At 42.1% G+C, this 16,630-nt stretch overlaps 1 protein-coding gene across 1 annotated transcript in view; it reads right to left on the minus strand.

Moving 5' to 3' along the window:
* Positions 1 to 16,630, minus strand: part of STAB2 (stabilin 2) — a 143,036-nt gene that overhangs the window by 109,981 nt on the left and 16,425 nt on the right. Inside the window, exons 6-11 of the mRNA XM_024198768.3 lie at positions 14,082 to 14,177; positions 13,621 to 13,746; positions 11,702 to 11,898; positions 10,632 to 10,765; positions 5,041 to 5,174; positions 350 to 432 (exon numbers count right to left, since the gene is read on the minus strand). Coding sequence (XP_024054536.1) covers positions 350 to 432; positions 5,041 to 5,174; positions 10,632 to 10,765; positions 11,702 to 11,898; positions 13,621 to 13,746; positions 14,082 to 14,177 — 770 coding nt within the window. The remainder of the gene's footprint in view (positions 1 to 349; positions 433 to 5,040; positions 5,175 to 10,631; positions 10,766 to 11,701; positions 11,899 to 13,620; positions 13,747 to 14,081; positions 14,178 to 16,630) is intronic.

A 16,630-nucleotide genomic window follows, 5' to 3' on the forward strand; every position in this document is an offset into this window, starting at 1 on the left:
GGTAAATGGAAGTAACAAACCTAAAGATTTAAAGTAACATTGCATTATAGCCAGACTCAAAAAATAAAGGAGACTGAAAGAGGAGCTCTGTGTAAGCTCAAAAGCTTGCCTCTCTCACCAAAAAAAATTGGTCCCATAAAAGATGTTACCTCTCCGATCTTGTCTCAAAACAACAGACTTTTTTTTTTTGTTTCTCTTTCAAGTGTGGAAGGTTTAATCTTTGACTCCTAGACACATACAATCAGTGTTAAATCATACTAGCTTGAAAAGGTTGTATGGAATCCAAAATATCATACAAATCTGATTTTTGACATTTAAAAAAACCAACCTCCTCTCCCCACGCACTTACATTAATTCCTTTGAATCCCTTGTTTGTTGGCAGTAAAACAGTAAATGGTCCCAGACTACTTAGAGGCCATTCGTAGACATTTTCTTACAAGAAAAAACAAATGACAAAATGAATACCATGACGGATTGTGTGTTCTATGTTCTGTACAATGTAAAGTGTACTGTCAGTGCCAAAAAAGCAGAATAACAATACCTGTGATTGTTAAAATTTAACAGCTAAATAACTTGGTGATTGGCCTGGAATATGAGCAGCAAATTATGGATGGAATCCAAATCATCACTGCACCTACTATATATGGTGAGGCAAGCACATTTAGAACTGTTTTTGGTCGTCCAGCTTCCATGGAACAGAACCCAGTGCAAGTCTTGAAAACTGGGTTTCCTCAGCCTTGTATTAGTTTCTGTCCAGGAACAGGCTTGCTATTTGAAATAAATCTGGCCCTCTGGGGAGTTGCCAATTAACTGCTGGTAGTGCAAATATCAGAGAACACATAGCTAGGTAATAAAAGTTAATTTGCTATTCACGGTGACACATCATTTGCAAAACAGCAGTTTCACTGCACTGATTCTATGGTTAAGCCCTTTAATAGTTTCACTATTAAGCCCTGTTTTCAGAGGTTTAAAATTATAACACAGCTGAGTGAAAAATGCACTTTTGTTCAAACCAAAACCATTTGTGAGTTTGTCATGAATTTGCTAAATAGTTTTGGCCAACAATTTGTGGGCGCTAGATTCACAAGGGGACTTAGACAACAATGGAGAAGGAGGAGCACCTGTAACCTTTAGCTCAGTGATTGGGGACCTCACCTAGGATATGGGAGACCTAGATTTGAATTTGGGATGGGATTCGGTCTCTCCTGTTGAAGCTGTTTCACTGTATATAAAATACTAGAAAAGACAGTGAGCCCCTGTGAGAAGGGTTCTATACCCTGGTGGTTAGGGCAGTCACCTGGGATGGGAGGAGCCCTGTGTTAAGTCCCTGTTTCAGAGCAGGAATTCAGACCTGAGTCTCCCACATCCCAGGTGAGTGCCTTAGCCACTAGATTAAAGGTTATAAGCACCAACACCTCCTCCAGCTGTTTTGTGAATCTAGCCCTTTAAAAATGCCCAGAAACAAAACATTTCCAGTTGAATTAAACGTTTGTTCAATGCGAAATGTTTGTTTTTACCAAAACTCTGAACAATTTTGTATTTAATTCGGGTCAAAATGACTTTTTTCCTGTTTTTTTTCAGAACTGGCAGTGAACCAAAAAATCAGTTATTCACCCAACTCCAATTATAACACAACAGTAAAAGTTTACTGACAGAGCACGTTCGTCTTTTTGGAGTTTATCACAGGTATTGTGTACTCTAGAATAAATACACAAATGTAGTTTTAGACGCTATAATTTGACTGGAAGATGCAGAATGTGTAGGTTATTTACTTTTTATTCTTTAAAAGATATTAACATGCAGTTAATGTGTAAAGCAAAGTCACCTGTGCAGTTAACATGCATGTGTCATAGGTTCTCAGTGCTGGCAAAATGAAGGGAAACATTCATGCCCCAGGATTGGTTAAGGGGAAAGATGGCTTGTTGTCTCAATGTTATTTTTTGTTTTACAGCAGTACCAAAAAGCACGAGCCAAGATCAGGGCTCCATTATGCTGGGCACTGTATAAACACATATGTCTACCCTGCAGCTGGGAGGTGTAATTCCCAGCTCGGGCAGACATACACATGCTAGCCAGCACCCTCAAAATAGCAGTGTGGCTGTGGTGGCAGCTCAGGCTACATGTCCGTGTACATGTAACACCGACAGACCCCAGCTGTCATCAGCGAGGATCAAACCTGGGACCTCTGGAGCTTAATGTGTGAACCAAAAGATACCTGTCTTTTAGCCAAGGCTGTAGCAGGCTCTTTAATCTCTAGTTGGTCTAGGTGCCACTAGAGGGGGACAGAGTTTCACACCAAGCAGGCATGGGTTACATACCAACCTAGGGTCTTGGATGGACTGTACTCAGAGAGCTGGCATGAACTGCTGCCCGTGCTGCCACTAGCTTGAACAAGACAAGCATATATATGTCTACCTGAGCTGGGAATTATACCACCTCCCAGCTGCAGTGTAGATATACCCATAGTGACACACAGGATCTTAGTCTAATTAGCCAAGACAGGCACGGGGCGGGAGGGAAAGCGTAGGCACAGAGAGGGGAATGTGACTTGTCCAAGCTTACACAGCAGGTCAGTGGCAGAAGCAGGAATAGGACCAGCTCCCCTGACTGCCAGTCTAGTGACCTATTCTTTGGACCATATTGAAATTTTGTTATGCTTGAGTCATGATACAATCTTCGGATTTTTTTTTTTGGAGCACAAGGCCTGGATTTAGAGACCACCCTACGGCTCTGTTGCCCTAAATAACTGAACAATGTCCGTGCCTGCTAGCTTCAAGTCATCTATTTGATGTTACTGACACCTAAAACTGCTGTCAGTCGTTCCCACTGTCCCGCCGGACATTGACATATCTAAAGGATTAAAGGATAGGTAAAGATTGGACCAAGAGTAGGGGAATATACAGCACAACAAATGAGGTGAAACTCTGGCAAATAACCCAGATGCAAAATATTCCTATTTTCACTGCAAAAAGTAGGTCTATTGGCAAAAATTACCACATTTTATCCTTAGCCAAATGTAGGATCTTTCCATTCTTCTCTGGGGAGGCATTCAGAACCTTGCACAGATTTATTGCAATAACTGGGCATAGTGAAGAGGATTATGCAAATAATTTATCTCTGTATTTCCTGCTTTTAGGGATTTAACTCAGACATGTAACATCATTTTGGGACTATCTGTCTGTAGCTTCAGTTTTTTAAGATTGTGACAGAAGACAATGTATTTTCGTTGCCCTCCTCGTGAGATGCTTGCAATAACTGGCTTACTCAGCCACCTGAACTTTTTGGATTCCGATAAAATGGGATCCAGATGCAAGCCATCCTGGGTATGGAGTTTGGCTTTGCAAAACCAAAAGCATCCTAGATTTTTTCCCATCAGTCTCCTTTATAAAAGGCAATTCACAAATAAGTCACATTTCATTTTATTCACCAAACACAGCTCTGTACTCCATATGAAGAATCTGCCCTAGCTTCCAAATTCTTTGCTCTCTTCTCTCCAGCAGTTCCCTCCACTGTCACCATCCTTCCTGTTTTCCTCCACTTCCAGCCAGGCCTCTTCCCCCCCCATTCCTCTTTTAGTAACAGTATTAAAAACATCAGAAATGCCAAAATTTCAGCAGCACATCTGCTTTATAATGGCCAAAGCTGTAGCTCACTTGTGGGATTGTATATTTTTTCCTGATATCATTAGACTTTACAAAGTATCAAGCTGCCTTGGCAAGGGGTTGGAAATTATGACCGAATATAGTGGTAGGTCTTTGTTCTGTCTGTAACATGTATCATTTCATCTGGCTTGTGCCATCAGCATAACACATGATTTGACACTATGCAGTACAATAACAGCTGTTTTGTATAGTGGTAGCAAAGTAAATGTAGCGTTAAAAGTAGATAGAGCAAGATGCTGGAAGTCAGGATTCCATGTATACCCAGCTATATCTTTGACCCCACTGTATGACTTTAAGAAAATCACTTTACTTCTCTGTGCTTCATTTTATGCCTCTGTTGAATGAGGATAAGAACACTTCCCTACCTCAAAGGGGGATTATATTTGTTTAATATTTATAAAATGCTTTCAGCTCCTTCAGTGGGAGGTGCTGTGGAAATGCTAAGTGTCATCTTATCTATAAAATCTCCGTGTCAGAGCTGAGTCTGACACGGTCTCAGTCTCTTTGAGTCCACTGAACGATCTATGCTTCCTTTCACACTACTGAGCTGCCACAGGTAGTCAGAGAATCCTACTGTCTGCTCTGTAGAAGTGTTTAGCCATGAGTAGGTGGCTAATAGGAATCTTGCTGCAATCTAGTGCCGTTAGAGGTAGCCCGGGAAGGGCTGCTTCCAAGGGCTGTGCACTCATTTGAAGGACCTGTGGCAATAGTATTTCCAGCCCCAAAGGCCAGTTGTGAGTAGGTGTGACTGGACGCCAAGTTACCTGTGATCTTAGTGAAAATTCATTAACGAGCCTTCAACTCTAGTGATTGGTTTACACCAGTTTGCATTTTCAAGGCTCTTTTTGCAAGGAATAGAGCTAGAAATGTATTTCTTAAACAAATATAAACTGTGATTCTTCTTTCCTTTTCTAAGTCCCTCCAATTAGGGAGGTCCTCCAGCCCATGTGCTCTGGAAGCCCACCAAGGTGAGATCTAAATGCAGAATGTATCAAAATAAGCAAGTCCAAGAGCCACCTTTTGGAGACGTCTCTCAACATGATTAGAAGAATAGACTCAAGTGAGATCAGTGGAAGAGGAGCCTCTTTTTCCACGCAGAAATTGTGTTCTCATTCTTAATTTCAGAATTTGGGCTGAGACTTATCTTAATTCACATGGTATTCTTCTAGAAGGCTTGCCAGAGCCATTGCAATCACCTGTCACTCAGCCTGACTAAACTAATGAAACACTATATACTTCAAGGGCTAGTTAACAGGGACAGAGTGAGGTACCCTCACACTTTTGGTAGTCTTGGGAGTTTCTAGGCTTCAGGCTAAATGTTGTTTCTTTGCTGACAGCTCTTCAGACTAAATCTGCATTCTTTTCCTTAGGTACCTACCAATGAGTGCTATGGCAGATGTCAGTTTTCCTTGCCACTGTCCTCCCGGTTCAGTGTTCAGGTCTCTGATGCGTTCCATTATATTCCCATAGCATACAAACCCATCACCTACATAACCCTTCTGGCAAGTACACCTGTGAAAAGAACAAAATTTACTTTCAGCATCAGTTGGATACATATACTGTTGTATCAGTAAAATTTTAACCAGACCTAACTGAATTGTTGGGAATCACTTATCTGAGTTCCAACATTTTGATGATTTGCAAATATATTTCATTTCCCTTTTTGATCAGTTCTACAGACTGTCAAATAGCACTTGATTAATAAATGATTCCTCAGTTTTCTGTCACTTATCATATAAAGTTAATACATTTATTCAGGGGTGGAGGGATAGCTCAGTGGTTTGCACATTGGCCTACTAAACCCAGGGTTGTGAGTTCAATCCTTGAGGAGACCATTTAGGGATCTGGGGCAAAATCAGTGCTTGGTCCTACTAGTGAAGGCAGGGGACTGGACTCAATGACCTTTCAAGGCCCCTTCCAGTTCTATGAGATAGGTATATCTCCACATATTCGACCAGCAGTAATTTTACTTCACTGCAGTAACAGTGTTTGTGTCCTATCTTAGCACAAGACCACACAAGGTGATGAAACTGAAGCCACATGACATTGAAGCAAAGATAGAGTTCCAAAATTAAAGTCTATTTGCCAGATTTTATAGTTTCTTTAAGCTAAACTTCTCTGGTCTTGTCTATAAAGAGGTTTGATATGAGCTCGCTGATCACCAAGCTGCAGCTACATACATTTGAAGCCATGTTTTTATCTGCCATAATGTACACTGTATCTCGGTTACATATTGGCAGTTATTTTTGTCAGCATTACTGATGGTTTAGCATAGTCCTTCTACAGTCATTATGATATGAAATCACACGCTTTCATAGTGTGGGTTTCTGTCCGTCCTCAATGTGTGCGCTACTGCTCTCTATTGGATGGAATGTAGCATCTGTTCAACTACCTAATCAGGTTGCCCGCTAGAGGCTCCACCCTCCAGAGGATGTTAGACCTTGCACTGTTACAACTGCACAACCACAAATGTTTCTTGAGTAGCTGCTAGTGTACATAAATGGTTACGGTTTTTCAAAAGCAAGTAGCAATTTTGGGTGCCCAACTTTGAGACACCTTGAAGGGGCTTGATTATTAGGAGGGCAGATGCTCAATTCTTTCTGAAAATCAGACCCCTTTAAGGTGTCTCAAGTTGGGCACACAAAATCATTAACTGATTGTGAAAATCTTCCTAGGTTGCCTCTTCACTAATGCTGCCACTAATATTTTGCACTTGGTAGATTGCCTGCAGGCTCGGCTGTGTGGTTTAAGCAGCGACCGTGGCTGAAATTAAAAAGTCAACCATAACACCCTTCCCAGTTAAGTCTCAAGCAAGTTACATTATCAGATGAGCCTTGTATTTAATGATTCATCTGGCTGAGTTTTCTACAAGCATCATTAAAGGAGTGTTATTCCACACAATCAAAAGAATCTTCTTTATATGATCAAACAACCTCAAGGTGTCCACCTCCTATTTATATTTATTACACATGCACATCTTCTGCCAATCACCCCCCCCCCCACATGTAGCGTAGTGTTAATCCAGAACCAGATGGTGCTCTGTCCCCCCTGACAGCTACCTCCAAGGTAACACCCTTCTTGCCCTAAAGTCCACAGAGTCATCCCTGAGTCTGGAGAACTAGAAGTTTGGAAGGAGATCTGGGATTGTGATCAAAGGGGCCCGTGTATTGCCCTCTACCAACGCAGTGGAAAAACAGCAGGAACGTTAATTCAGACTAATGGCCGTATTACTTTTCCTGGGAGGCCCTCTATGCTGGTGAGCCCTCCCCCTCTTTAAGAGGACCCCTAGGGCATCTGCACTGCCACAGAGCCTGAGTGGGGAGCAGGGGACTCCAGATCTGCTGCAGAGGCACTGGTCCTCTTTGCCTTGAAACATTTGGGGCTGAACCCTTCTTTCTGTGGGGGAAGGGGAATGGTTGGGCAAGTCTCAGGCTGTGGGTGAAAGAATTCAGAGTTTCCTAGAATCTGGGCTTTAAAAAAAGCTGAGAAACAACTTGGCAGGAGAAGCAGGTTTTGAAATAATACAGAAATCAGATTAAGACTTGTAAATTAATGCTGCCTTCTTTTACAGCAAAGGCTTGTCAAGGAAGAGATTGCTGACCACATTCATTTGTGGTCGTTTCTAGAGTCACGGTGCGCTTAGAAATGTGGGCTGTGCATTGTGGTTTGAAATTTAATTTAATTTATTCAGAAAAATACCACCTCTGACTGTGCAGAATGGAGTTAGAAGCCAATTTTTTGGTTTGGATTTGGGTGCTGCAGAAATAAAGATTTTGCAATTATAGCTTCTGCTTGGGAGCAAAGCTTCCAATTTGAACTTCCCTTGACTTTTAAATGACTTAATTTATCTCTGTGTGTTGGGGCAGGGAGCAGCCAGGGAGTTGCCTATATGGGGTAACTTTTGTCTCTTGTTTGGAGCATGTACCTGGTGCAATCTGTAAAGTCTTTCAATGTGTATGGATGTGTTTGTTTTACTTTGAATGGGTCTGTTTCAATCCACTGTTTTCCATTAGGGATGGGAACAGCTAGGGAGAAAGAGGCCTAATGCAAACCAGGCATGGTTATTTTTTAATCTTTGTTGTGGAAATGAAACAGAATGGGGAAGACTCACTGCACCAGTCGCCGAGGGATGGGAGTTGTGGGGGAGTGCTGCTTACCCAAGCTAGGGAGTGGGGAAGTATCTCTCTCTCCTTTTAGCAGAGAAGAGAGAGAGAGTTTCCCTGCTTCTCCCCCATACTTTAGCCCCTGCCTATAGGAAAGAGGTGTGGCTACTTAACCAGTGTTTTTTATTTTAGGAACAGAGTCAAAATAGAGAGAAGTAAAAAAGCAGAAGAGAAAAGTCAGGGAAGAGGTTTATATGCTCCAGCAAGAGGGCATGGATTGGGGGCCCCATTTTGCTTGGCATTGCCCCAAAGAGGTTACAATCGAATGTGCTCCCAATAACCAGCCCTGTTAACTAGCTGAGCTGCCATATTCTGCACCAGCTGAAGTGTCTTAGTGGCCTTCAGCGGCATAGCTGTATGGAACTTCTGTCTTGAAGAAATGTTATTTCATTTTTTTTTAACACTAGTGCAGAAAAGACCTATGTGGGAACAGAAACAGACAGCAATAGTCTGTGTCCAAGCTACTGCTATTTTATAACCCCCAAACTACAGGGACGGTGTCTTCCTCTAAGCATAGAGCTTCCACAGGAAGCTGAAGTGACTGAGTCAGCAGACCAGCAGTACAAAGGTGCATTTAAAAAAAAAAAAAGGAGGTGACACAATGGAAGCTTACAATTTCCAGTTATGAGAGAGCAACAAAACATTCTGGGTCTAGCTCGGGGCCACCACAATAGCTTATTTTCAAGGGTAACAAAGGAAGAAGAGCTGGAAGTTGGAGACAAATAGGTTTAAAATTTGAGCTACAGTCAAACACAAACCAGTGGCATCGCTTCCCTCTGTACTTGTGATACAACAGCAGCCTCGGTAGCACTTTATTAGGGCTGTGCCCACATCTAGCTATCATAATTTGCATTCAAATCTTTTTTTGTTTGACTATAAATGGCTTTCCCCACAAACTGGAAGTTTCAATCTTTTCAAAAATGTCCAGCTTTTTGGGGACATCTAGAATTCCCTCCCATCGCTCTTTTTGCCACAGAATGTAATCAAATGATGTGCAGAGGGATTTGTTTTTTTCTGAGTTGGAAAATGTAAAATAAAAACCCTTCTTCAACTCTTGAAAAGTTCAAGTGGCCAAATGAAAAATGATAAAGCCTGAAAGAGAACCCCTGGACATCATTCATTTTACTTTCTACTACTTTCTTGCTGGGTGAATTTTATTTTTACTAGTTTAGATTGTAGTGCCAGAGTTGCAATGCTGGTTCCAGAGTTAGCCCAGATATTACATTTTCTAAGAGTTTTCTGTTTCAGATCCCACCTAATAGATGATCTCCTGTGATCTTCCTTACCAATAAAATCATAATGCTCCACTTGTTCATACAGGGACTAAAAGGTTTCCATGCTTTCCCTGGGCCTCTGCTTCCTTTGGTAAAAGTAATACCATTCATGTGTCTATTCTTTAGTGGTATGAAATGGCCAGCAGACTTTTAAAGAAAGAAGTCATAGTTATCTGTTTCTCTTTATTCAGTGAAGGCAAATGATTTATAAATATTTTCAGCTTCATTCCCTATTGCATAAATTACTGATCTGATCTGTACTTTACTGCTCTGTTACTACTCTCTACTGCTCCTTCTACTCAGGCCACGTTGTGGGCTTATGTAACTGAAAGTCCTCTGCAGGGCTGAAGTTTGAATTATTTTTTTTAAGAAATTCTCATTTTGAACTAATTTTGAAAAAAAAAATCCAATTGAAATTGTCAAAACATCCAATTTCAATATTTTCTCAATGAAAAGTTCCATTTTGAATTTGAAACCACTTTTTGATTTGAAATCTAATGAATTCATAGAAAAAATGTAAATAAAAATATTTAAAAGGTAAAAGTAAAACCAAACCATTTCAAAATTATGAAAATGAAACATTTTGTTTGACCTGATTTGAATTTTTTTTTCCAGATTTTTGGTTTGTGAAATTTTTTGAGAATTTATTTTTGTTTTAAATCTCAAAAACTTTCACGGGATAGGAAAACTGTTTCCCACCCAGCTCTACTTCTGTGTCGTTATCACCAGGTAGATTATGAGGTACAGAGAAGAGGCTGTGTAACCTGCTCCACAGGTGGGCAGAGAAACATTCTGTATAAACTTGTACTAAATGCACAGTCATTTATAATAGAAAAGTTCCATTAATATTGTTAGGACAACCAGCACGAGAATGCAAAAAATTGATAAGGTGTCCTCTTCTTAAACCAAGAATTGCCTTTTTGCTAAGTGTGAACCCCTATATGGAAAGTATTTTTGACACCAGACAGGAATTATTACCCTGTATTATCAGCCATATTGTAATCCTAAAAAGCAACACTACAAATAAACTCTTATAAACCAAACATTAGTCATATTACAACGTCTCTGGAGAGTGAAAAGAGTTATAGTTTAACTCTTTGTTTTAATACTGTGTTCTAAGGTTTTGCATTAAGCTACAGTACATATTCTCTGTAGCATTATACTGTATAATTCTTTGCTAATATACTGTGCCTCCATCTACGATACCACCATACTTGTTTGATCCAAAACCTATTGAAATCAGTGAAAGAGCTCCCATTTACTTCAATGGACACTGGATCAAGCTAGAAATGAGAAATATAAATACAATGTCATATAAACACTCTCTTCTCGCAACACTCAACTATCTTGCTGTTCCTGATACTGTACCAAGCATTATTCCTGCACTAGTAGCACAATCTAATATGCTCCAAAGTTTTATAAAGTTACTTTGTAAAGAAACTGTCAGTGATACACTGAGAATTGCTCTGCCATCTCTTTTTCCTTAATAGCCTATTTACTGAATAAAATATTTAAGAAGGAAAAAGACTTACACAATTTGTCCCGGCGCAACCGTAGTGCATTTTGCATTTTTATGGCATGTGTTGTTAGTCTCACAGATATCTGTCATACTGCATCCTTTTCCAGGTACTAAATTTCTGTAATGTTCTTTGCATTCACAGTGGGACTAAATCGGGGAGGAAGACAAAAGTTAGCTTGTATTTCAGATTTCATTAGTGACTTGCTATTTTCAGCATTTTTCTGTCACAAAAGCCAGGGCAAGGATTTAAAGACAACTTCAAAAGGCTCAGGTAAGCACCCAGCAAATTCAGATGCATATATGTGGCTTATCCAGATTTATTCAACCCTTTTCTAGATTTTATCCATCCTAGAAAATTTCTGGCTTTCAAATGATATCCTTAAAAAAGAAATAAAATTATTTAGGTGCCATTGCCTTACAAGGCGGTATTTATTAAAATCAGTGCCAATAGGTCAAATTTATAATCAGTGTTCACATAGACCTTTTCTTCCCGCAAAAGATCACAAAGCATTTAATCAACTACATTATATGCATATAACATCACTGAAATGCAGCCTCCCCCCTCCCCCGCCCCCCGGAATAGTGAAGGCCAACAAACCAGCACACAGGGGACTGCAAAATAGTTAGGAGCAGGCAAAATGTATGGGCAAGGACTCCAAGCAAGCCCCACCTCTTAAAAAAAGTGCTGTGGGAACATTAATGTCTATTTAGAACAGGTGAGACCTTTGAAAGCCTCACTTGATCAATGGAGGGAATTTTACTACAGACTGTTTGTCTCAGGTAGCCAGCAGAATTAATAATACCTAGCTCTTGTACAGTGCTCTTGCATCAGTAGCTCTCAAAGTGCTTTATAAAGGAGGTTGGTATCATTTCCCCCTTTTGTAAACTGGGGATACAGGGCACAGAAAGAGAAAATGACTTGCCCAAGGTCACCCAGCAGGCCACGGCAGAGCTGGGAATAGAACCCAAGTGCCTGTCGAGAGCTTTATCCACTAGGCAAGACTGTCTCCCCACAGGGAAAAACCATTCTTGGTCCTAGTCAGTTGATTTTGGAAATGCCATGGGCGCCAGTTCAGTACTTACCTTTCCTGGACCATCATATCTGCAAATGGTAGACTCTGTAGGGCAATTTCCGAACATCCTTTGGCAAGGATCTATTGGTAAGCAGACTTGGCCATCCCCTCTGTAACCTTCTTGGCAAACACATTTATGACGATTAGGTCCAAGATAGGTGCAATAAGCATTCGGATCACAGACCTTTTTCAAGCACGGGTTGATAGCTTGAAAAACATTAATAAAACAAATTAATAATTACCCAAAAGTTGCAAAAGTAAGGGGGTAGTGGAGCCTATACAATGAACTGCCTAGAATAGCTAAGTCCAGAGTATTGTATCAACATGAAGATATGAGATTGGAACCTATTTATACCAACATAGCAAACAACTATCTGTGTTTTTGTACATAAGTGACCTTTAAAGTTGGCATGTTGAGTTATTACCCAATTAAACCTACAATAATGCATTCATTTAAAAAATCTTAATTATAACTATTGCCCGCTTCTTTGATGAATTGTGATCATAGAGGATCAAGTAGGTGACATGACTTAAAATAACTGCCCTAAGGCATGTTAGATTAGTAGGAAAATGTCACTCAGCAGAATGGGTCTTCCAAACCCAAGCTTTATACAGCAGGGATGGAGCCGTGGTTCTCAACCTCTCCAGACTACTGTACCCATTTCAGGGGATCAAGCCCGAGCCGTGCCCCCCAGGGTTGAAGCATGTAACTTAGCTTCGCGGGGCCCGCTGTGGTGTGGGGCCACAGGCAGTTGCCCTGCTTGCCACCCCCTATCGCTGGCCCTGCACTTGTGACACCCCTAAACCCTTCCTGTGACCTGCCCTGGGGGTCACAACCCCCAGGCTGAGAAACATTGACCTAGATGAGTTGATGTACCCCCTGGAAAACCTCTGTGTGCCCCCGGGGGGTATGTGTACCCCTGGTTGAGAGCCACTGGGATAGAGGATTGGCTCATGAATGCTTTAGTCCATTTCCTCCATACTGCTGTAGAGTTAGGGCCAGATTAGGAACCCAACAGTTACATGCGTAGTTCCATTGAAGTCAGTGGTATTACTCCTGTGAGTAACTGCTCACCACTGAGAGTTAGCTGTTCAAGATCTGGCCCTTCATCTGTAATACTGATAGTAGCCAGTGGGGAAACTAAAGCACAAGTGGTTGCCTGTGATTTCAAAGTGAGTCATCTTATCTGAATTAGTTCATCCATCTCTGAACCAACTCACTATGTAGTTTAAAAAACTGAACATAGTGGCAAATTTTGCCATTAGTACCCTAGATAAAATATAATATATAGCGGGATATAATCTCTCTTGCTTTAAGCCATAGGACAGCCACTGACTGATGGGAGATAGGAAGAAACTTCTCTGACACAGTTTCTTGAACTTTCTCCTGAAACATCAGGCACAAGCCACTGTTGGAGGCAAAATACCAGATGAGAGGGATCTCAGGTCTGATCCAGGACCACAATTACTGTATTACTAGATAAACACTATTGAGTCTTCAGCACCATAATTGGTTAGAATTATTAGAATAATAATGTATTGTTATGTATTAATGTAATAGAATAATTAGAAATAAATGTTTCTTCATGACAAAATACCCAGACCTGTGTGTCAGTGCTGCAGAACTTTCTGTTGGGGGAGGAAAAACTGTCAATTTGACTGTTCAAGTGGCACGGCAAGGGTAGTAAAGACCACATTGGGGAAAACCTTTCACTCCAGCAGAGATTGTAGAACTTTGATACTTCATCAAGAATTGGAAAAGTAGCATGCGCTCGATTTGTCTGTAATGTTTGTATTTGGGATCAGTCATGCAGCTGAGGCACCATGCGGTGGGACCTCTCTCAGCGAATGTAAATTGTTGTTCACCTGGGCTGATTTTATGGAAGCAAACTGGGTGGCCATGGCCCACCAGGCTTCACAGCTACTTACGTTCGCATTGTTTACCATCTCCATGGTAATTGGGAAGACATGTACACTCCAATTTGGTTTCATCTTCACTAGAAATAGAGCATCTGGAGTTTTCAGGGCACTGTAAGGCCTCACACTCAGGTATTGCTGGAGAGAAAGAAGGCAAAAGGTTATACTGTGGCTGAACATCACACTAATGAACATTACACTCAATCCTTCTGCTGTTCAAGAACCAATGCAGAGTATAGATGAGCAAGGCACTGTTGAGTGGTGATGTGGCCACTGTTAGTGGTGATCAATGATGTAATGATGCAGTGATAATGATAATGGCTCTTCGCTAGGTTTAGATGTGACGGGGTTTGAGTTGGGGTGTGTATTTTGCTGCTGTACTTTCATGTGCATTAAATGAATATATTTAGCTCTCACCAGCAGCCACCATAAAGAAGTTGGTGACTGTGCTGGAAGAAAAACATTATACTTACCCTGATCACAGTTAAGCCCTTTGTATCCAGACAAACAGGTACATCCTCCATCCCCTGTAATTCCACTGTTGCATACTCCATGAGCACAGTTGCAAACTATATGTAGAAATGGATTGGTTTTGGTAAATAAGTTAGTGGATTTGAAACAAGGTCTTCAGTGGTTTTTCATGCCACTAATGTTTTAGATGCAGTAATTAAATACTACCATTTTTGACAAACTTGGTGCGATTTTCAAACATGGGTGTTACGGGCTTTGTACTGGGATGCTCAAGTCCCACCCCTGGTTACTGAAGCAGACCTGTTGGGGCCTAAAATGGGTGTCTGAGTATAGAGGTGCTGATTAGAACATGCTGCTAGTGACCTGGATGGCCTAACTTTACTCAGATTTGAAAATGGGACCCCAGCCTTTAAACATCAAATGGAACAGTTCCCATGCTAATATCAAGGGGCACAGAGGGGAGAACATTAGCCACTTTAAGGGCATCCATAAATAGGTCAAACTCTGGAACAGGTTTATTTAGTCCTTCCACTGTTTACATTGGAAGGAAAAAAATCAACATTTCTAGGGACAAGGAGTGCACAGAATTCTGTGGCTAACAATTTTCACGCACAAAGTTGCACATATACAAATTCCAGACAATGCTGAGGCCCCTTTGAAAATTTGTCCCTAAGGGTACGTCTATACTTACCTCCGGGTCCGGCGGTAAGCAATCGATCTTCTGGGATCGATTTATCGCGTCTTGTCTAGAAGTGCTCGCCATCGACGCCGGTACTCCTGCTCCACGAGAGGAGTACGTGGAGTCGACGGGGAGCCTGCCTGACGCATGTGGACCCGTGGTAAGTTCTAACTAAGATACTTCGACTTCAGCTACGTTATTCACGTAGCTGAAGTTGCGTATCTTAGTTCGAAGTGGGGGGTTAGTGTGGACCAGGCCTTAGACTAGGTGAACTTTTAAATGTTTTACCAGTATAAAACAGTATAATTTTTTTTACTGAAAAAGTTATACTGGTAAAGCCCTAGTGTGGATGCAGTTATGTCAGTATAAAGGTGACTTATACTGGGACAGTTTATTCCCTTTCCTATATGGGAATAAGCTCTATCAGGGGTTCTCAACCTTTTTCTTTCTGAGCCCCCCCCCACCCTCTCACATGCTATAAAAACTCCACTGCCCACCTGTGCCACAACAGCTGGTTTTCTGCATGTAAAAGCCAGGGCCCATGTTAGGGGTAGCAAGCAGGGCAATTGCCTGGGGCCCCATGCCACAGGGGCCCCCACGAAGCTACATTGCTCAGGCTTCAGCCTCAGGTGGCGGTGCTCAGGGACTGGGCTTCAGCCCCATGTGGTGGGGCTTTGGCTTTCTGCCCTGGGCCCCAGCGAGTCTAATGCTGGCCCTGCTTGGAGGCCTCCCTGAAACCTGCTTGAGGCCCCCTAGGGGATCTCGGACTTCTGGTTGAGAACTACTGAGCTATACCAGTATAAGCACCTTTATATCTATCTATATCTATATCTATATATCTGCATCTACTCTAGGGGATTGTACTGTTTTAGCTATATCAATATAGTTAAATTGTTACAACTTTCTCGTGTAGACAAGCCCTAAGGTCTTAATGCACAACAGGAGTTAAGTGTCTTAAGTCCCTATTTCAGGCACCTAAGTCCTGGTTTCAACACCACTACGATGCACCCCTCCCCACGCCAAACCCTGTAGGTGCCTAAGTTTTTCAAGTGAAAATTCTCTGGGTGCCTATGTCTATGTCTCTGTCTCTGAAAGTGTGCCCTACTGCCTCTCTCTAGACATCCTGGCACCTATCTCCCACCTAAGCCCCAGACTAATTTCACGAACAAAGGGAAGAAAGGCATTAAGCCTCCTAGGTCATGTGTAGGCCATTGGGCTTGTCAGGTTAGTTCACACAAAACTGACTGGGGAGTGGCGGCGGCAATCCCTCATAACTTTTAGCCTAGTTGTTAGGGTACACATCTGGGACATGGGAAATCCCTGGTTCAAGTCACCACCAGGGGAGGCGGGATTTGAAGTGGGGTCTGCCACCTCTCACCACCAGGCTGTGCTCTCTCGCTCTCTCTCTCTCTCAGGGAGGGAGAGAGAGAGCACCAAAGAAAGAGGGCCTAAGTATGAGAATAACCCTATAGCCTGGGGGCTAGGGCATTCCCACAGAATATGGGAGACCAAGGATCCTCTCCCTCTTTATTTATATACAGTGGAACAGCTTCAACAGGAGACACTGAGGGAGGCTCACATCAGACTATCCTATAGCTCAATGGTTAGAGCATGCTCCTGAGAGATGAGATAACTCATGGTTCAAATCCCTTCTCCTCTCAAGCAGAGGGGAGACTTGAAGTGGAGGGTCTCCCACAGCTAGGGTTGCCAAATGTCTAATCACACAAACCCCAACACCCTGTCCCGCCTCATCTCCAAGGCCCTGCCTCTCACTCCATCCCCCCTCCCTCGGTCACTTGCTCTCCCCCACGCTCACTCACTTTCACTGGGCTGGGGCAGGGGATTGGGGTGCGGGAGGGGATGTAGGGTGCA

This window comes from Terrapene carolina, unplaced genomic scaffold, assembly GCF_002925995.2.
Source record: "Terrapene carolina triunguis isolate 2854851 unplaced genomic scaffold, T_m_triunguis-2.0 Scaffold247, whole genome shotgun sequence".
Lineage (NCBI taxonomy): Eukaryota > Metazoa > Chordata > Testudines > Emydidae > Terrapene > Terrapene triunguis.